This window comes from Gnatocerus cornutus, chromosome 2 (genome assembly GCF_029298725.1).
Source record: "Gnatocerus cornutus isolate USDA-ARS CGAHR chromosome 2, icGnaCorn1.1, whole genome shotgun sequence".
Lineage (NCBI taxonomy): Eukaryota > Metazoa > Arthropoda > Insecta > Coleoptera > Tenebrionidae > Gnatocerus > Gnatocerus cornutus.
Window position 1 is genome coordinate 17,852,702 of NC_142234.1, and position 19,217 is coordinate 17,871,918.

General features: G+C 33.8%; 4 protein-coding genes across 7 annotated transcripts; 1 reads left to right on the forward strand and 3 right to left on the reverse strand.

Annotated features, from left to right (window-relative positions):
- Nucleotides 1–20: 20 nt before the first annotated feature.
- Nucleotides 21–1,969, reverse strand: LOC148179647 (ubiquitin domain-containing protein UBFD1-like). 2 transcript variants are annotated; one of them, XM_088031187.1, is made up of 6 exons: nucleotides 1,739–1,969; nucleotides 1,227–1,472; nucleotides 1,027–1,178; nucleotides 858–980; nucleotides 624–812; nucleotides 21–574 (listed from the first exon to the last, which is right to left on the reverse strand). In XM_088031187.1, exons 1-6 carry the CDS (start codon nucleotides 1,749–1,751, stop codon nucleotides 464–466), a joined length of 834 nt encoding a protein of 277 aa, XP_087887313.1. In that variant the 5' UTR covers nucleotides 1,752–1,969; the 3' UTR covers nucleotides 21–463. The 2 variants fall into 2 exon arrangements, with proteins under 2 accessions (XP_087887313.1, XP_087887312.1); XM_088031186.1 differs by lacking the exon at nucleotides 1,739–1,969 and adding an exon at nucleotides 1,520–1,669.
- Nucleotides 1,970–2,015: 46 nt separating this feature from the next.
- LOC148179648 (uncharacterized) lies at nucleotides 2,016–3,799 on the reverse strand. Its single transcript, XM_088030749.1, has 4 exons — nucleotides 3,066–3,799; nucleotides 2,885–3,017; nucleotides 2,709–2,838; nucleotides 2,016–2,661 (listed from the first exon to the last, which is right to left on the reverse strand). Exons 1-4 carry the CDS (start codon nucleotides 3,680–3,682, stop codon nucleotides 2,576–2,578), a joined length of 966 nt encoding a protein of 321 aa, XP_087886875.1. The 5' UTR covers nucleotides 3,683–3,799; the 3' UTR covers nucleotides 2,016–2,575.
- A 132-nt stretch (nucleotides 3,800–3,931) lies between these two features.
- EMC8-9 (ER membrane protein complex subunit 8/9) lies at nucleotides 3,932–4,892 on the forward strand. Its single transcript, XM_088030750.1, has 3 exons — nucleotides 3,932–4,213; nucleotides 4,265–4,411; nucleotides 4,460–4,892. Exons 1-3 carry the CDS (start codon nucleotides 4,013–4,015, stop codon nucleotides 4,721–4,723), a joined length of 612 nt encoding a protein of 203 aa, XP_087886876.1. The 5' UTR covers nucleotides 3,932–4,012; the 3' UTR covers nucleotides 4,724–4,892.
- A 55-nt stretch (nucleotides 4,893–4,947) lies between these two features.
- LOC148179650 (dual specificity protein phosphatase 22-like) lies at nucleotides 4,948–18,783 on the reverse strand. 3 transcript variants are annotated; one of them, XM_088030526.1, is made up of 6 exons: nucleotides 18,652–18,783; nucleotides 14,173–14,289; nucleotides 11,393–11,517; nucleotides 10,988–11,159; nucleotides 7,005–7,335; nucleotides 4,948–6,905 (listed from the first exon to the last, which is right to left on the reverse strand). In XM_088030526.1, the coding sequence occupies exons 1-6, from the start codon at nucleotides 18,670–18,672 to the stop codon at nucleotides 6,736–6,738; spliced, it is 936 nt and encodes a 311-aa protein (XP_087886652.1). In that variant the 5' UTR covers nucleotides 18,673–18,783; the 3' UTR covers nucleotides 4,948–6,735. The 3 variants fall into 3 exon arrangements, with proteins under 3 accessions (XP_087886652.1, XP_087886651.1, XP_087886653.1); XM_088030525.1 differs by lacking the exon at nucleotides 18,652–18,783 and adding an exon at nucleotides 14,599–14,707; XM_088030527.1 differs by lacking the exon at nucleotides 18,652–18,783 and adding an exon at nucleotides 14,599–14,711 and having other exon boundaries at nucleotides 6,776–6,905; nucleotides 6,979–7,335.
- Between the last annotated feature and the right edge of the window lie 434 nt (nucleotides 18,784–19,217).

Here is a 19,217-nt window from a genome sequence, read left to right on the forward strand (position 1 = left end):
TCGCGCCAATGAAAAAACACTCATTTAAAACATATTTATTTTTTGCTTTTTATTAATCACACATATTACAAACTGAATCTTATTTAACATAGAGCTACTGAGAAATCATGTCGAGTTCTTATAAAAATTAGGTATATTAACATTTTTGTTGATGTGATACAGTCAACATTAAATGGGCCTGATGAGTACAAACTTATTGTCAACTTTACCAAATCAACGTACATCACAAATATTGAGTTCATCACTTGAATTCAAAGCAGTTATGCTAACAATATCAAGAATCATTATCACAAAACAAGCAAACCTAAAAAATGTACAAAATTTCATATAAATAAATCAGAATATGAAAAACTTTATTTGATTCCCTTTAAGATGCATGGAAAAGATTAATGTAATCTCTGCACATACATTGAAAAATAAATGTGTTGATCTCAATACTGTTAGCTTGGCCAGTATAGGTAAGTCAGAAGTACTGCCATTTACCTAAAATTGCATCTTTAATTGCATCTACATATTGTGCGGGCACCCAGTAAATCCAATATCTTGACGCTTCTGTAGGACCTAACTGCAAACCCTGTTAAAAACCACATGAACACTCAATCACCAAAAATCAACACTTTTACCAATATGTGGTACTCTTCATGTCCTTCAATTGACTCTGAAACTATGCTTTTAATTGATCCCATAGGTAGCTTTTCAGTGCGCTCTTTGGTGCTCAACCACAGTTGATCACTTTCTAACTTAAAAGTCAGTCTAACTTTTCCTCCATGTTTATTTAACATGCCAGACAAAGGCAGTGGGGGCAAACCCTCCTACAAGAAAACAAAAGTCATCATGATTTTACTATTTTTTTGTACCTTTATATTTTTAATTCCTGGCATTGCATCTTCAGGTACACCTTTATCTAAAACTTTCCTGTGAATTTTTTGTTTGCACAAAGGTTCTTTCACAGTTGTGGCTTTTTCCATTTCTGCAACATCCTGTACCAATATAATAAAAAATCGAGTCGTAAATAAATCAGCTTACTTGTTTGCTAACTGAAGAAACCGCCAAAACATCGTTTAATGTTGATCCTACTAACATAATTTTAGAACCTTTTGTAATTCCAGCTGCAGACAGTGTTTGACTGTCTTGTAAGAGTCCTTTATACATCAATTTCTGCATAGAATCAGGAATTCCTACAAATTGTCTCTGAGTAAAATCAATCGGAAATCAGCGAAAAGTACCTATAAGCTCCTGCAACTGTTTTTTAAAGTCTGCAATGGAGGTGTTTGAAGGGGCTTTAACATCATATTTCTTTTTATTACACACTACTTTCACTTCTATTATTTCACTGGGCTCCTCATTTGCTTTACTTTCACTTATTTCAGTTTTGGGTATCTTACATTCTGAAGGCTCGTTTAACTTATCACTGTCGTTTTTGCTTCGGTTTTCTTCAGAGATGTTTGAAATTTTACTGTCGTTTTCACTAGCTAAAAAACAACCATAAAATCCCACAAACAATAAAAACCGATCTTACAATAACTCCGTTTCATTTTGAAAGGGACCGAACGACACTAGTAGTGCCAAAAACTAATCTTTGACAGATAATGACTTGCAATTATTTTGACAAAAATACATCAAACGTAATCAAAATTATTTACAGTGAATTTCAGGGAATCTGGGAGCAAAACGTGGACGAATTGTGCACCAAGAAGCACCCCTCGGTCTCAGAAAAACAATTTTAAATAGCCCTTACCTACACACTCCATCTTGAAAGGAACACCGAAACGTGTGACTCACAAAATATCAGAATGATCTAACTTGTTATTTGTTATGAGAGGGCAATTTTACGATGTAAACTGAGTAAGCACTACAATACAATAAGAGAAATCATACAAATAAGAGCTTTATTTGATACTGCAGATTTCCAAATGGCAAATTTGTCAATATTTATGTTGGCATCCTGCCGTGACATGTGTCAAGTTTGACGTTACGCAGCGCGGGATGTTCAAATCAAATGCGGGGAAAGTAAATTTGGCGTTTATTAAAAAAAAATCCAACATTAAGAAAATTAATACAAACTCGGTGAGAAATAAATAAGTGCATTAAATATTTAGAATTCTATATAAGTAACTACTTAATATACTTAGAAACGATAAACTATGGATATGACTGGTTAAAATTAAAGAGCATTTAAATATGAGCTTAAAATTGGGTATATGCTTTTAAAAACTATACAAGACTTGAAAATACATCGTTTAGTAATGTAAAAAGTCTTGATTACTAAATTAAATGAAAATGGCACACGAAGAGGGTGGAGAAGTGTCAAATATGCAAAAATAAATTTTTTATCACATTTCACACTAATCCACAAAATAAAATTAAAATGGTAACACTAAAAGTAATGAAAATAATGACTAAAAGGTTTTAAAAACAGAGACTAGTTAATACAAATAACAGAAAAATAAGACACTTTATGAGCTTTCTCTCTTTGGCTAATTTTAAAGATTTCTAAATTGGCACTAGACAAAATCAGACTTTCAGAAAAACGGATTGAGTACGTTAGAGACAAATTCTAGAGGGTTCTGGTCAGTTATCCATACTCAGATTGAACAGAAAGACTAAATTCACCTGGAGTGATGGTTGTTCCATGATACCAAACTCTTGTATCTACTAAAACTACAAAACAACATTACAAGTTTGATTGGTACTTTAGAGTAAATTACCGGCATCTCCTGGTTGTACTAAGAAAGACAATTGTGAGCAAACATCTTCGCATTCAGGTGGTGGCAATAAATGCCAAGTTTTTGATCCCTTCAACTGAGCTTGCCACATTAAACGATTTATAAAGTCCAGCTGAAAAAAACAATGAAAAACTGTTTTTTGAGTGAAACCAACTCACATGCATCGTGGCGCCGTCGTCAAAACCCATGAAAACATACTCTTTTGATGGAATCTCGCAATCTTCAGGTAAAAAATGGGGTTTTGGGTAATACCTTCTCATTTCTGACAGTATCTGTGGGTGGCAGTTACCCCTATAAATAGCCAATGAAAGGAGGTAAATGAGGGTGGAGATTACTTACCATCCAACATACCAAGACTTCTCCCCTGGCGCGTTACTAATTCGCGCTTCAGTCATTTCAAAGACATCGCGAATTGAAATAAAATTTGATTTAAAATGTAAAAATTGGCACTCCTCGTCTACGCTTCTGTAGGAATCAACTACATTGCTGTACAGTTCTTTGAAAAAATTAAAGTTGAAATACTTCATGGCTGGCCAGTGGAGAAACGCCTTTTGTATCACGACAGGTCTTGATGTGTATGCATATGGGGCGAATTCTTCTCTCGTTACATTTTTCAGTATGAGTGGCTCGGTGACGTTTATGCAAAATTTACAGTCTGACAGTGGTCTTGTGGCTTCCCATATGAAGTAATTGTTAGGAACAACACATCTAATTCCCAGGAAGTAATTAATGGCAGTTGCAAACAGTCCATATTGATAAGTGGTCGCTGTCACTAGCGCTAATACTAAAAATATTGTAAATAAACTCAAATTGGAATAATTCAAACTATCTGAGGGAAGGCAAGCATTGTGGAGTTCTTTTGTACTAAATCCAGACTTGAGAAATTCTCTGTTTAAACCATTGAATATGTGTCTGATTTCTTCGACATTTTTCTGGTTTTCCTTGTTATTATTCATTATGCAAGACACATTTTTATCGAGTCAATCGACATATTTTCATACGTCAAACTGACAGGTGACAACACATGTGTTATGACATCACACACGCAACGTCATAAATTAGTGTTGCCAACATGACACATAATTTGCATTTTTCACACACTCATTTCTTATCATTAATCAAATAATACCGAAATCAACAACTCAATTGTGTGCGAATTTCAACACCAAATCGATTTTCACACTTAAACAATACCCGGTAAAATTTCGAATCTAGGGAATTTGGTTCTGAACCCAAATGACAAACGTCATCGTCAGTTAACCTAAGATTGTTTGAAATCAATAATCATGTCGGATATAACATTTTCCGCACGAGCGTACTGTAAAATTATCTTACACGCGGCTAAATATCCTCACTGTTCTGTAAATGGCATCTTACTCTCCAAATCATCATCCAATAAAAGCAAGGAAATCGAATTTGTGGATGCTGTGCCCCTTTTTCATATCGCCCTTAATTTAACTCCAATGGCTGAGATAGCGCTGATGCAGGTACGCGCGTTTAGTTTCACATTTTTTCAGTTTATAATCGTTTTTTTTAAGATCGACGAACTGGCCTCTCAGAAGGGCCTAGTAATTTCAGGGTACTACACAGCACTGGAGAATCTAAATGATTGTTCATTTGAAAAAGCGTCGCATCGAATATCCGATAAATTAATGGTCAATCATCCATCGCCTTGCTTAGTTGTGGTAAGTGCTCATTGCTTATTTTTAAGAAAAATTCATTGTGGATTTCAGGTGGATAATTGTAAACTGGGGGTCCACATGGACAATGTAGCTTTAAAAATAGCTCAATGTGTAGATGGGGGCTATAAACAATCAGACACTAATAGAATTTGCCTAAAACCAGACACAACTTTGGATATTTGTTCAAATCTTTTAGAGGAGAAAGCATACAATTCTGTTGTTGATTTTGATAATCACTTAGACAATATTAGTTTAGATTGGATGAACCCTCAATTGAATGAGGAAATAGATGATTTAGCTCGAGTTTTTAATTAACTCAATTTATGATCATTAAAGTGGTTTATGAGACCACCATCATTGGTTCTAGCACATTTTTGGGTATTTGTTTTTTTTTTAATTATTTATTGTTGTCTCAAAGTATTGCAATTGTATTTTATAACAGTGTTGTTAATGTAAACATCATTTAATAAAACGTGAAAGAAAATACTGAAGTTTTTGTAAAGGCGCGCATCCACCTTTTTTAAGTAAAAAACAGTGTATAAAAACAAACTATTTATTACCGACGGGTTGCACATACATTTGAACAATAGCGTCTTTGGGTACACATAAAAATCTCAGTATGGATGCTGGAAAGCAGATTCTGCTGTGATCAGTTTTGCAAATATGTACAAAAAGTGTCCATGCCAACAAATATTTCGTTATAAAAATTTGGACCATTTGCTTTGTAAGCATGTACGGAAATCAAAGAGTATTCAAGCATCCATACTAATTACACGGCAAAGAAATGTTGCAACTCAATAAGGGCACTTCTACAATCATGCGCGTGATTAGTAACAATATTAAAGCAACTATGAAACACAAATTTGTACTTTCCATTCACGATTGTTTGTATCACTATCAATTACAAAATCTGTACTGAAATGAAAATAACAGTTCTAAACTTTGGCGTTTAAATAAAGCGCACATTTCTGCGTTTACAGCCCATTACTATATTCTACGCTTTCAGCCTTATTCCGTATTTCTGCCTTATCCATCACATTATAAATACTTTATTCCTGACTTTATTGTTGCTTCACGAACCTTTATTTTGTGCAAAAAGTTACGTGTCAAACCTTATAAATAAACAAACAAGCTGAGCTTAAATAATAGATACTCTGTTTCGCTTATGATTATAAATTCACACTGTGAACCAGTTTCAACACTTTGTCCAGTTGAATTTTTAATTGCATTTTTGTTTATTTATGTGCTTCACTTATTTATTATTTTACCAAACAGCAATTAATCGTGTAAAAAAATATCACTATACTCAATAACAAGTGTTTGGGAAAACTTCGTTTTCTGATCAAACAAACTGGTGAACATTGAAGCGTGAATTAACCGCTCCAATGATTTATGCTTTCTTTGTGTTTCGGCTTGTTACAAATCCATTTTATACAAAATATGTAAATATACACGTACAGTGTGCATTATTAACAGTAATAATCTGTATAATAAATTAATAACAACAAGTGTCTCTTTATTGCAATAATTTTGGCGACCAGCACCAATAAACAACAACCTACTTTTCTAATAAAATATTAACTTTATCACTAATCTTATTAACTTGTGCTTCTTAATATTATGTGACTACGCCTGTTTTTGAGCACTCTATATCCTAGCTATGTTCAATAGAAAAAATCATTGCTGTTCGAATCATTTATGTCTAAAACCCTAAAGTATTTATATATTTGTGACCGAAATTGTAGGTTGCTCCAGTTTTAAAATATTGAATTCTCAATAGTCTCTGATAACTTATCAAAAAATCTTACAAGTTTCGTGTTTGGTTGAACTACTTTTAATTATGTAGATCCTTTAATTTGATGTAATTAACAGGTGCTCCGAAAGCTATGTTTAAAATTACCACCATTGTTTTTTGGGTGTGGTTTTTACAGTGAGAATCTTAAGAGATATGTGGTTGTGCCAAATAAAAACTGAGTTACGGAGGTCATTCTTACGGATCTTAGCTTTAATGGACGATTTTGTAATCTATGGCAAGGATACTGACTAAAAACGTAAGCGGTAAAAAAATCAGTCGTCACAATGGTAATGATGATATGGTGAGTTACATTTTACCACACTTGTTCTAAGAAATCTACATAAAATGGGACTGATCTAAACACGACACGGATGGAATTTAAGCAGTGTTTTCTTACAATGTTTAGCATCAAGCTTGTAGTGGCCACGGTGTATATACTATTCAAAATCACAACCAAGAAAATATCTCTGTTGCCCTCCGCTTACAAGCATCAAACATTGCTATACCTTCTAAAGTTAACTTGTAGCAAGGGCTATGAATCAAAATCATCTTCAGTTAACGCGAGAGGCACAAGAACTGTTCCTCTTCGTTTCGGTGAAATTGGAGGGCTTGCTTGAGGAGTGGTCGGAGCAGTAAGAGTCCCAGAAACACCCAAGGAAGAAATATCTACGCGGGAGTTGGTGCGAGATGGCGGAGCAGAACCTGAAACCCAAATCGTGCTATAAACTCAGTAAGACCACTAAAATAACTGAACAAGTTTCCGAAAATCTCTCACCAGCACAATAATAATTTTATGTGCACCTGTAAGGCTGCGAAGTCCGGCAGGTCCAGAACGAGGTCTTCCTTTACTGGTACTCGTACTACTGGTACTAGTCGTGCTAGGACTTCGCGTAATTTCCGATCGAGATCTAGCACTTCTTTGTCTTCGGGAACGGGATTGGTGCGCTACTGGGTTTTGATTCTTCGAGCGACATATTCCTGTGGGACATTCTTCCCCCATGACACAGCGTCCTTCACAAATTGACCGGTTTTGTAGCAACTCTTCGTAGTTATTGAGCATGAGACCACATTGTTCTTTGTCCACGTCGACGAGGGCTAGGCTTGGGTACCGTTCTTTGAGACGCCGGCGTTCCTGAAACGGATATTTTAGCGATAATTTGGGGAAGCACGCAAGGATATTTGGCAAAAGGGGTTGTCAGAGGTCGTTCTAGCGAAAATATTGATTGACATTCAACAGGTTTCTTGCTGTTATGTTGTAATATTGTATTATTAAAGGGAGAAACCACAGGGGAGACAACAAGTAATGAAGCGAATAATAAAAGAGATTTGTGTATAGGTAGTTGGAGCAGCAATAAAGAAACGCGGTTTTATTATAATACACAAAAACATTTCTTCATGAACAAAACCCCGCTAAGTTCAAAAGTTTGTGGTTCGTTTCGGTCTACAGGAAGTTCAAAATTTCATAATAATACCCGGCTCCTCCACCATTATGCTTCAAAGTTAGTTTAAACAAAGGCTTTAAGACAACAACCTTCGAAAACCGCCTTTATTTGTTGCAAAAGTTTTCTTTGTAACGTTGCTCTCTGCACTTCGGTAATTCGATATAATCACAAAGTGTAAATAAAGTTGAAAATATGTAAATTTTAACGAACCGCAAAACCAAGGGTCATTAATTCTCGACATACTAAAGTTGCAATAAAAGGTTGTTGTACGTGGCTAAGCATTTTAGTTTTGGAGCTATCTAGGGTATTCGAGCCCAATATTACTACAAGCTACCTTCTCTTAATTTGTTTAAATAGTTGGGTTTTGTTTAGAATTCATACCAGAGGGGTCGAAAATCGCGCAGAAATAATAAATTAAGTTCAGCAAATATTCAAACACATCATTTTCATACTGGAGGAAATGAAAAACTTCATTGCAACTTGTTACCACGAGCATCGTAAAGCGTCCAAAGGAGACCTGTCTTCATGTACAGGATAAAACTATACATCTTTATTTACCACTAATTGATTGATCTGGGTTTGAAACACCACACCGTTGCGTGACGCATGCAAAAAGTCAAACCTCTAGGTGCCCACCCTAATTGAAATTAGGACGCTCCCAAAACGCCACAAATAAACCCAAAGTTAGGCATTACCACTGTATAAGGGACTGTCGCCTAAACACAATTTTCTTTCTTATTACATCCTTCAAATTAATTTGCTCTGGGAGTTGGCGAAACAAACCACAACACCCTTGAAGCCCTTCACACATTCTATTGCTCTTCTGGGTGTACTTGAACAATGACAAAGTACCCAATATGTCGTAGGTAGAATTTTTTGCGTAACCCCAATTTCTCGAAGTTATCGTAGATGAGGGGATAATTAAGTATTAAAAAGTAGGTTTGAGCTCAATCTGATGCGATAATAATTTGTCACGCAATATAGCATGATGCATTTTGTCACATCCTTAAAAAGTTGTAGGCATATCAGGTTTTACCATCGCTTTAGATCAGGATTAATGCGTACGTAATTTTTATTTCATTTTTTTTTAATTGTACGTTGACTGTTTTTTAATGTCTGTTCCAGAAAGGTAAAAACTTCGTGCTATATTTTATCGGATTGTTTGTAAACGTCGAATCCACAGTCTGAATTCCAAACAAATAATATGTTATTTATGTCGTCGCTATTCTTGTTTCTTTCCGTTTCCGGGGCCTGTGTCCATAACTTACTGAATTTGGGATCATAAATTAGGAAACTGGGAAAGTTAAGTTTTAAGCTTTTAACAATGAATGAGTTAAAGTTCTGCTCTTTTCGATTGCTTGCCTTTTCATGAAATCTTCAAAGTTTAATTAAACGTGTCTAAGATTGACAAAATATATTGCATTTTCTCTTCTCTATTGCAAATTAGAACAAGTAAGAACTGTTAAGATTTAAACAGCCAAGTTGTCAAGGTTTAAAGTATTTAGATAAATCAAAGAATACAAAGTTCAAAGTCGAGGAAAAAAAATTGCAGATAAAATGGGGAGTTTAAACGTTTTCAGTGAATGCAGAAATGATCAATAGTATGTACAAAATTTTAGTCTAAAATACAAAATAAATAAAAGTCAAGTTCTCAATTTTGTAATTTTAGACTTTTTCATTTTCTTTTCATTTCTTTTCAGTTGTCAAGTTTTTAACTTTTTAAGTTTTTCTTTTATCTTTGAATTAATTTTAGGTATTGAATAATCAGATTTTTTTTGGAAATCTAATTTTTGCCAGCACTATTTTCCTGGCATTTTAAAAAATATATATTTTACGTACCTAATTGTGTCTACTATTTGAAAAATTTTTTGCTTCTATGTTTAGAATAAAGAACTCAACAGGATACCATTCAAACATTACTGATTTGAAGAACAATGCAATTTTTATTTCTTTAGGGCATTCACCATTTTTCTAGCAATAAAAAAAAATCCTATTCGTTTTAATTGCGTAAATATTTCACAAATTTTACATTTCTGGGTTTTGGAAAAGAAAAATCTGTCAGAAAATAGCCACATTTTCTGAATTTGAAGTATGTAGGGGCATTCAGAAATAATATCTGAAAATTTTAGAGTAATTTTAAAAATTCGTACTTACAAAATTTCTTTTTTTTAAGTTTAGTAAGATAAAATCTACGAGAAATTAATAACTACATCTTGCAAAATTGAAATTTTAACAAATATTACAAATTTAATTTTCCGGCGCATCCACCATTTTAGTTCCAAATTTAAAAATTTGATATGAAGTAAGTTTGTGAAAAAATCGAAACAACTTTGAAACAAATTTGACAATTTTTATACATGTATGTATAAAAAAACAAGTAAATTCAAAAGTCGAATTGATAAGAAAGCATGAAAAAAAAATTTTACATATTCACAGGATGGAAGAAAAAACCTAATTGTCCAAATTTCCGCTCTTTAACCCCAACAATTTACCCCTTGTATTTACACATCTCTCAACGGTCTTATTATCATCAAATTTCTCTTATACGTATTCCAGCAATACAGACATAAAAGTAATTAGGCCGGAATTAATTGCCGATAATGTGCTATAGGCTATCAGAGCGTTCCCTGTACCACTATTAATACCATGTTCATTTAATAAATCAATTCCATTGCGGTCTTGGCAAGCAATCTGAAATTCTACACTTTGATCTTGGAACAATTACATAACTTGGAACTCGCTGCTTTTCCAATTGACCATGTAGAAAACGGTTTCATAACACCATTACTTAACTTAAAGATGAATTAAAGTGTACATACCCTAGTTGCAGTTTTATAAATAAAATTCGTGTCGTAAAATTATGAATTGCATGGAATACGTTTTAGTAGCGATCGATACCACGCAAGAAGTTCTAATAGCAGGTTGTTGGAACAAAACCACTTCTACTATTACAATAAAATTTCAACTCGATAAAATAACGGTAATTTTAAATGCAAATCAAAGTTTTATACGAAATAGACTAAAGTGCTGACACCGAGCAAGAGAGGATTTTGTTTTTATTGGCAGTAGCAAGCAAGTAAATCTAAAATCGATGTTGTGCGTTATTCTAATAACCTGCGAATATTGTTTCAATGTTTTACTTTTAATTCTGAGCTTCCATCGAAGTTTGTTGACAGGAAACCCATTAAAACTTCTGAATCTTGCAAACTTTACTTTTGCAAACCGACTAAGATTACACACTCAATTCAGCACCAAAACTGCATCGCTAGTGTGGTCGACTGTTCCGGAAGGAAACTTAATAAAGAGTAAACAATTTCCGAGGGAGTAATTAATAGGACGTACCTTCGCCAACCGGAGCGCTTCGAAATCTTGTAGTTGTTTCTGGAAGCCCAAATTCGGATTAGCCACAGCTCGTCCAGCCCTGACAACTTTAAGTGCTTCTTTCCAGTTGAGATTGGTTACAGACATGATATAAGCCACCGCCACAGTGACACTGCGAGACATTCCAGCCAAACTAAAAAATAAAAAAAAACTTTTGTCGTGTGAGAGAGTAATGAAGACGAAGTGAACAATCCCTGACCTCTACGTAAAGTTATTGAAAAATTTAGGGTTGTTTCGGAGGAAATAGAATAAAATTCGAAGGTCCTGCGAATATTGATCGGAGTAAAAACCAACGTTCTTTTTTGCGAACGTGGAAACAAAGGAAATGCCATTAGAGATTTCACGATACACCTATTGATACTTTACCAATGTATTAAAACGTTTCCATCGCGGAGTCGTGCAGCGTGGATGAAATCGTTGCACAGCGAAAAATATTGGGTCAAGTTTTGATCGGGAGAGTCTGAAGCCATCACGCAAAGATAGTGCTTATCCTGGAAAAGAGTCAAGTGTTATTTTCACAACAATACGTCGTTATCTGGGATCAAAGCGCTGAAGTCGTATCTGGAAAAAAATTAACGAGCGGCGCATCCACCAATTTTATTACAGCGCTAAATAGTACCGATGAGGTTCAGAAAATATGTTAAAGTTGCCCTTCGACCTTCACATAAATGATTAAATGTAAACAAGAGCGGAAAGACGCTGAGAATGAATCTTGATATTAATTTCTTAAGGGGAGCACAGATTCGCATCGTGCGTTTCAGAGATTTTCGATATTAGAAATCCGGTCGAAAATTTGAATGGGTCTCAAACGGATTGGGTTCATCTACGCAGAATTCGGAAGGAATAACACCATTTTGGCTATAAATAGGGTAGTTTCCCGCAAACATGAATTTTTAAAGGATTCTATTTCAAACTCTCCCATGCCACCACATCTAATCTGATTAATAAAATTCTGATGGCTGACAACGTAGTTATGAAACAAATTAAATTTAAATGATGTAGCGCAGACAGTGGTGCGCAATGATTTGAATTGTGGATTGCCACAGAATTTGACAAATCTATTATGAACTAGAATAAATATTCCAAAAGATTAATGACTGGAAAATGTCATTTTTACTACTTTCCATCTCGTATTTCCACTGATGGATTTTTTTATGTTTACTCAACTTGGAAAACAATGTTACGTCCGTCGGCTTGTTGTCGTAAATTTTACTTAACTGAAATTTACATTCGTAATCAGCTTTAACAATAAGTTTATGTTGAATGTATCTCAAGAGTGAACTTCGTAGTTTGCACGACTATTTTTACGAGCTTTCGATGCAGTCACTGCTTTCAGACATTTTTTCTTATTCCAATTTGAATTGAACGGTAGCAGAAAAAACTGTTATTGCTTTTTAGAGTGCAAACAGACAGTTTCCTCGTTTGTTGGCGACAGGAGTGTTTAATAGGAAATTACCGTAGGACAAAGCTTGGAAAGTTGACGAGTAAAAGCTTTTCGTGTGTGTAATGTACCGTTTATTATGCCAGTCGCGAGTGTTGAATTTTTAAAAGAGTAATTATTTAAACAAATATGTGTTGGTGGCGGAAAGTGAAAAACTTTTTGTAATTAGAAAGGAAGCGATGCAAATCTGGTGAAAAATTGGTCTGTTCTTCAAGGCTTTTTGTATTCTAATTTTAATCAATTATTTTCTCATTTTGTATATGTAACAACGTTTATTAATTACTAAGAGGATATTTGTTCTAACAATCTTTAATCAGACAAAATAACGGTATTTTTTACATCAGGGATCTAATGAGGGTAAGAAAATATGTAAACAATAAACATGCAAGTTGGAACATATAGAAAATTACTCTTTTTTGTTCATAATAAAGCAAATGAGGCTCGATGAGCATAAATGCATAGAAAGTATATTGAAGAATAAAAAATAAATCGATGCAGTAAGTTAGAATAAGGCCCTGGAAATATACAAAAAACTACAAAAAAACTTAGTATTAACAATCCATTTGAACTAACTTCAATCCAATTGTTACTGATCGCAGATGCTTATTTTGTAGTTTGTACGAATAAATTGTGTATGAAAGTCGTTTATAGTGTGCGACAAACGTTTATCTACTGGTATTTAAGGTCGAACATTAACAAAAATGGAACGTTATTTTCATATCTCAATAAAACTGAATTTCCAGAAAAGCACTTAACAATATACGTGAATGATAAAACGGATTTTATGACAATTTTGTATTTTTTATTTACATACTGAACTTTCTGAATTCGACCAAGTTCTCATGTTCAATGTAGCGTCCTAATCGGACCGCTTATTTCAAGTCTTTTTATTTTAAATTTTATGAAAGATTGCAGTGTATCTTCAAGACTGCGGTGTGGCCATAAATAATTCAATTAGATGTATTTGGAATGTTAGGGTCTCAATTTAGAATTTTTATTTTAGACCATTTTTGACATCGTTTCTCTAAAATTAGAGCAGATATGAAGATGCTGTTTGTGCCATCTTTTATATCAGATTTTCAGCTAAATGAACTCTTCATCGATTTCAAAATTTTCAGTTTTATACCATTTTTTTTGTCAATATTCGATTTTCCTTTTTATTTTTTTTAAATGCAAAATATAATTGACGGATTGAAATAAAATTTCGGATTATAATAGATATTAGTTACTTTTTCTATTTATACCAGAATTGTTCAAAACAGACTACATTTTCATTTAAAATCAAATTTTAAATATAGCGCTTAAATCGGACTCCCAAATTCTAATATCATCGTGACAGGTCGCTGAATTGAAGAGTGTACTTTTGACCAAATTTTTATTATTGCCCACCAGAATTCCAATTCAAATCTGTCCCCGAAACTACCAGGTAACCACAAATAACTGAATTATACGAATTTAATATCATTTAATATTGATGAATCGTAATTTTAACTACAAATGTTTGCAGATTAGTGTATTTTTGGAAATGGAATAGATAACGTGGTGCGATTGAAGCAAAATTTCGTGCGTTTGTAGATTTTGAACCGCTCTGTTGATTGGTAGCAGAATGACCCGAATCTAGAAACGTCTTCGTCGTAAAAAAAATTGAATGTATCGCCTGAATTGGAAAAAGTAACTAAACTAATAAAACAAGAAACATGCTTACGGAATGTATTCTTTTTGCTGAGTCGTGAATGGCAACGATGTGAGTAATGTTGTATTTACTTAGTTGGTTAGCGTCTTTTGAATCCCTGTAATTCCCAACATAAAGCCCCGGTAACACCTGAAACAAGAACATTTGTTGAATAGACGAATGAAAGACACCAATGAACGTCGACGAGAATATAATTTGCGTGGTTCATTTTAATTACCTAAAGTTAATTTAATGTGTTTTTCCGCTTCCGAGATTTCTAATTGCTAACGAATTACACCATGCACGGAATGTGTCCATTGTGTTGGCTACAACTTCAAGAGAAGAATTGTGAAAAAAGTATCCGAAGAACTGATAATACAATTAACTTTCGTTAATTAAAACTTAGCATGATTATACATGTTTCTACGTAGAATAATAAGAGTAGCAACACCAAATTACCTTGGAAGCACCAAAAGAAAATCTTTGATTTGTAGTGGGATCACCACCGAACAAGAAACTAAACATTCCAACGAAAATAATCTGTCACAGGGTGATTAATGCGCCAACTTATAGCCTCGTATTTTTCTATCCATCCACCTAAAAAGCGATAAAAACAGTAGCAAACAAAAACTAGTAGTTCTTAGAGTTCTTTAATTTACATTTTATCATCCTATCAATCATTTTGCCGTCTTCCTTCCGCTATTTCAATTATGGACCGGAATATTCTGCGTTTTTAACTAAGCTTCTGCCGAGGCATCTGCACAATATCAGTTCATTTATTTTGTGCTTTTTACGGCAAGGTTTGTTGTGGTTAAAATAAGAGAAATTTATAGCTCAAAAAAGTAGCTAGTTTTGTGTTCATTGTCGTATTGCTGATAATAAAATCATAAATTACTTTGCTTGCCATAAACATCGTCGTAATTATGTGCGTTATTATCGAAGAAAACACCCCAAGACACTATAATAACTGATTTGATTCATGCTTGAACAAAACAATCGGGTCAGGTGAGGTCGATGAAACGAACCCGTTCAATAAACTTGCATCAATATTTAATGTTAACTCCCAAGGTGTTCTAACCAATCTGGACATTTAAAACATCGATGACATTTAGCTATAACAGTTATGAAAGTTACGTAGATGGGGTTAAAGAGGAGGGAGGACATCTTTTAATAGAATTTTATTTTTTGAAAATCGATCCTCGGCTCTATTTTAAGTAAGTAGGTACCAAACAATTATACCAAAGTTCAGAGCTTTACGAGTATTAAGACCTGTCCCAACTAAGTTTATGCAGATGCTAAATTGAATGTCTTTTCACGTGATTTCATTGACCCGCCCTCTCATAATTTTCATTTCTAATAAACATCAGAATGCATCCTTTGTGTAATTAATTACATTATGATCGATTCGGGAAATTGGGGAGCTTTCATTTCATTAATCACCAATATGTTGTCGAAGCTTTCGGAAATGTAGCTGCTGTGTTGTAAAAGTTTATGATGAAAAATCGTTGTTTGAACTTATTTAATTACGTCTAACGAACACCATCTGAAATTTTACATCGATGTCTTTGAAGCCTGTAATAAAAAGAATAAATAAACCATGCAAATACTTACACGGCGCGCTTTACAGATTTATGAAATTCAGTTTCGCTTCGGTATAATTGAATTTTTGATGAGCATGAGAGATTCCTTCGGTGCATTACAATATTAATAGAAAGGAACAGGAAGAATCAAAATTAAAAAGAAGCGTTCGCTTCGACAGAATTTATATAAATCGGTTGGTCGATACAAACATTCCCTGGAGGATATTCGTATAAAAGGTGGTAATCTACAACATAAGTCATGTTGGTCTTTTTATCCCTTGAAATTTGTAACGTTTAGACAAGTTGCATTTGTTACGAGACCGTTTTTTCAGAGGTCAAGTTGGGAGTTTATGGATGAATAAAAAATGAAGTTCTTTTTTTGTCATAACGGAAATAGAGTGTGTTATTAACAGAACAAATAAGAAATTGGGGGCTTGTGACTATAACAAATGTTTGCAATAAGTCGGTTTTCACAGTCAAAATATGTGAAATCACAATATTCGTAATTCAATAAGAGTCTAAAGGAAATGCAGCCTGACTCGTTTGTTAGCTTTGGCAAAAACATGAGTTAGTTTTATTTTTGAGTAAACAGGATTTTACAGGTTCCCGGAAAATAAATCACTGAAAGCATCGACATGATTCACTGAGCTGAAAACATGTTACACCTGTTTTATAAATTAGCGAACTAGATTTACACAGTTTGCAAAATTTATAAACTAATTTGCCAAATCGGAGATTACAGGAATCACCAGTTTTATTACCAAATTAAATTCTATATTGTAGGCAATAGCGCAATTAATTATTACAATTTTAATTTCACACTTCGAAAAATTCAGATACATACATATTTAAAATTCGTTACACTTTCACTCTTTACGTGAAAATATTGTCTCCAAATTTTATTCTTTTACTGCTAAAATTAATCAAATCATAGAATGGACAATTTTGGAAATTTCTGGTTAGTCCTCGAAATTCATTTCTGAAATTTCGTAACTTGGCAGATATAATAAGAATTTCGAAAACTATATTGTCCCCTATATTTATTCTTTTACTGTTAAAACTAATCAAATTACGAAATTTGATCGAAACATTTGAAATTTTTGGTCGTACTAAAAATTAAATTTCTACAATTAGTCTTTCTCTTTTCAAAATTTCTTAACTCGATAGAGGTAATAAACGTATTGAAGGCACTATTGTCTCCAAATCTCATTTTCTTATTATTCAAATTAATTAAATTAAAAGTCTCTAAAATTTTTCTTTCCCGATCTAAAGTTTTGTGACTTGGTGAAGATAATAAGTATCTTGCAAGATTCAAATTTTAAATCGACGAAATTTCTAAATTAAATCGAAAATAGAAAACCGTTGCCGAGCGCGCTTCTACATTGTACGCGATATAAAAAAAATCTGTCATATTTTTCCATTAATTCTTTGACGTGAAAATAATGTCGTTGTCGAAATACATTCAATTTCAAAAGAAAACTGAAACAGCTCAATATAAACAGCTAAACAAGGCGAAAATATAGCTAAAATATTCGTAGATCATAAAACCGCGATAAAAGTTTCATAGAAAAAAAGAAAATACTGCAACAAACATGACTAGTACAAACAAATTAAAATTCTAGGTACTTTTTAATATGGAAATTAGATTTATTTCACTTGTTCAACAATAGACTATAAATAGAAACTGGCACACCTAATTACATTAAAATGTACTGAAATTAATGACAATTTGTGTAAAAAGGTGATAGAGCACGAACATTTGGGATAAAAGAAAGGGCGTAGTCATTCCTATTTTTCATTTTTAATAAATTACATAGAAAAAATATGATCATACGTGAGTGTCTTGTATTTACTGAAGCATGATGACCCGGCGCATCCACCATTTGAAAATATTAAATAAATGATAGAAAAATTAATTTTGGACGAATCCTCAATTCAAATAACGTGTTACAATAATAAAACTTGACTTGTTTGTTTGTTTGTTTGTTTGAACCGAATTTTTGTTGACTTTGCATATGAAATCGACTTCGATATGAAAGTTACTATATTTAAAACAGGGCTGCAAGTCTTTTTCTCTGTCGGCTTCATCCACCTTTTATTTCTATCTTTATCTGTGATCCAGTTTAGGGGATGATATTCAGTGCATCTTACAAATTGTGTAGGAAGAATCATCTTTGTATGTTCACATGTTGCGGAACTTCAAAGATATCTTTTGCTTATAAGCAAAGTTTAGTAGGGCGTATATTAGGCTATAAAAAAATATTTCGTAAACAGTAGGATAACTGCTACGGAAAACCAAAACCACAAATTGGCCTCTTCTTTGAAATGAGCATAGTTTTCGTAAGATTCTGGGCGTAAAAAGGATTGCAACAATTTCAAGACTCCAATTAAATAAAACGCTGGGATTAGAAAATTTTGCCTGTGTCGAAGTTTTTCGTAGTTTTTTTGGGATTCATGGCACCAACAATTACCTGTCGCCTAGATTAATCGCCGCCACAAATCTTCCCAATTTTTTACAAGACAACAAACTGTGTTTATCGCAGTAAAAAATTCCATGCTTCCGTGGTCGCTTTTAAGTCTCAGCTTCAGCACAGATTTCTGTGGTTTCTAATCTGCCTTTGCACAGTTTAACGCGATCCACTCTGCCATTACAATGGCAATCACAGTTCAAACAAAACGATTCGTATTGTTGGTTGTCTAATAAACCGCATTTGTTAATAAAAAATCTATTTTATTAAACAACAATTAACAATAGAAATTGTAACGAGCAAGTCGGCGCGGGATTAACACATGTCAGATTCTAGGATAAGAGAAAATTGGCAAAATCGCCAATAAAGCGCCCATAAAATAAACAGTGGACAACATGTTTCAACTGAGAAATGAAGTGCAAATGACTTTTATGTGATGAAAAGCATGCAATTGAAGAACTTGCCTTATTCATGCCATTCCCCATGTCTGCGGGGCGGCAGTCGTTGGCTGGGGCAGCGATCACATGTCTAAACACGGCTCAACTGAACGCGGCTGGCATCCCCATCGTCTACGATGGCGGCGGCGCTCTGTCTACCCCCAGACGGTCGATATAACACCACAAGGTGCCAGGTGGTATGCGAGCGCTCTACAAATTTTCTATGAGACGAATTAACTTGCCCTAATAGTTGTCACCATATTACAATGATAAACATGTCTTTTCATTACGATGCACTTGATTTTTTAGATTTTATTGCACGGAAATAGACGCGGTGCTTTCTTTATTTTTAAATCCCGCTACTTTCGAAAATGAACGGACTGAAGTCATGAAAAATTTATTCACGTCACAGATAAGACGTTACTAAAAACCGGTAGCAATGTTATGTCGTAATTTAATAAGGCTTTGGTGTGCTATATTACATTCAATTCTTTGAGACAACGGTAAAGTCTAGATTTATTACGAGCGCTCAAAGTAAAGGAGTTTGAACCTGCAATCTCGTATGAGTTTTTTAAATTCGAAAACGATTCTCT

What these genes read in the sequence shown, in the direction of transcription:
- LOC148179647 (XM_088031186.1), bottom strand. An exon ending in TTTCTTCAGTTAGCAAACAA is followed by an intron (nt 981 to 1,026) that starts GTAAGCTGATTT and finishes ATATTGGTACAG; the next exon opens with GATGTTGCAGAAATGGAAAA. An exon ending in ATGAAGAGTACCACATATTG is followed by an intron (nt 575 to 623) that starts GTAAAAGTGTTG and finishes GGTTTTTAACAG; the next exon opens with GGTTTGCAGTTAGGTCCTAC.
- LOC148179648 (XM_088030749.1), bottom strand. Translation starts at nt 3,682, where the DNA reads ATGAATAATAACAAGGAAAACCAGAAAAATGTCGAAGAAATCAGACAC. An exon ending in AAGTCTTGGTATGTTGGATG is followed by an intron (nt 3,018 to 3,065) that starts GTAAGTAATCTC and finishes GGCTATTTATAG; the next exon opens with GGGTAACTGCCACCCACAGA. An exon ending in AGTACAACCAGGAGATGCCG is followed by an intron (nt 2,662 to 2,708) that starts GTAATTTACTCT and finishes GTTGTTTTGTAG; the next exon opens with TTTTAGTAGATACAAGAGTT.
- EMC8-9 (XM_088030750.1), top strand. Translation starts at nt 4,013, where the DNA reads ATGTCGGATATAACATTTTCCGCACGAGCGTACTGTAAAATTATCTTA. An exon ending in CTGAGATAGCGCTGATGCAG is followed by an intron (nt 4,214 to 4,264) that starts GTACGCGCGTTT and finishes GTTTTTTTTAAG; the next exon opens with ATCGACGAACTGGCCTCTCA. An exon ending in CATCGCCTTGCTTAGTTGTG is followed by an intron (nt 4,412 to 4,459) that starts GTAAGTGCTCAT and finishes TGTGGATTTCAG; the next exon opens with GTGGATAATTGTAAACTGGG.
- LOC148179650 (XM_088030525.1), bottom strand. Translation starts at nt 14,664, where the DNA reads ATGTTTAGTTTCTTGTTCGGTGGTGATCCCACTACAAATCAAAGATTT. An exon ending in GGAAACGTTTTAATACATTG is followed by an intron (nt 11,160 to 11,392) that starts GTAAAGTATCAA and finishes TTTATTTTTTAG; the next exon opens with TTTGGCTGGAATGTCTCGCA. An exon ending in AAGCGCTCCGGTTGGCGAAG is followed by an intron (nt 7,336 to 10,987) that starts GTACGTCCTATT and finishes TATCCGTTTCAG; the next exon opens with GAACGCCGGCGTCTCAAAGA.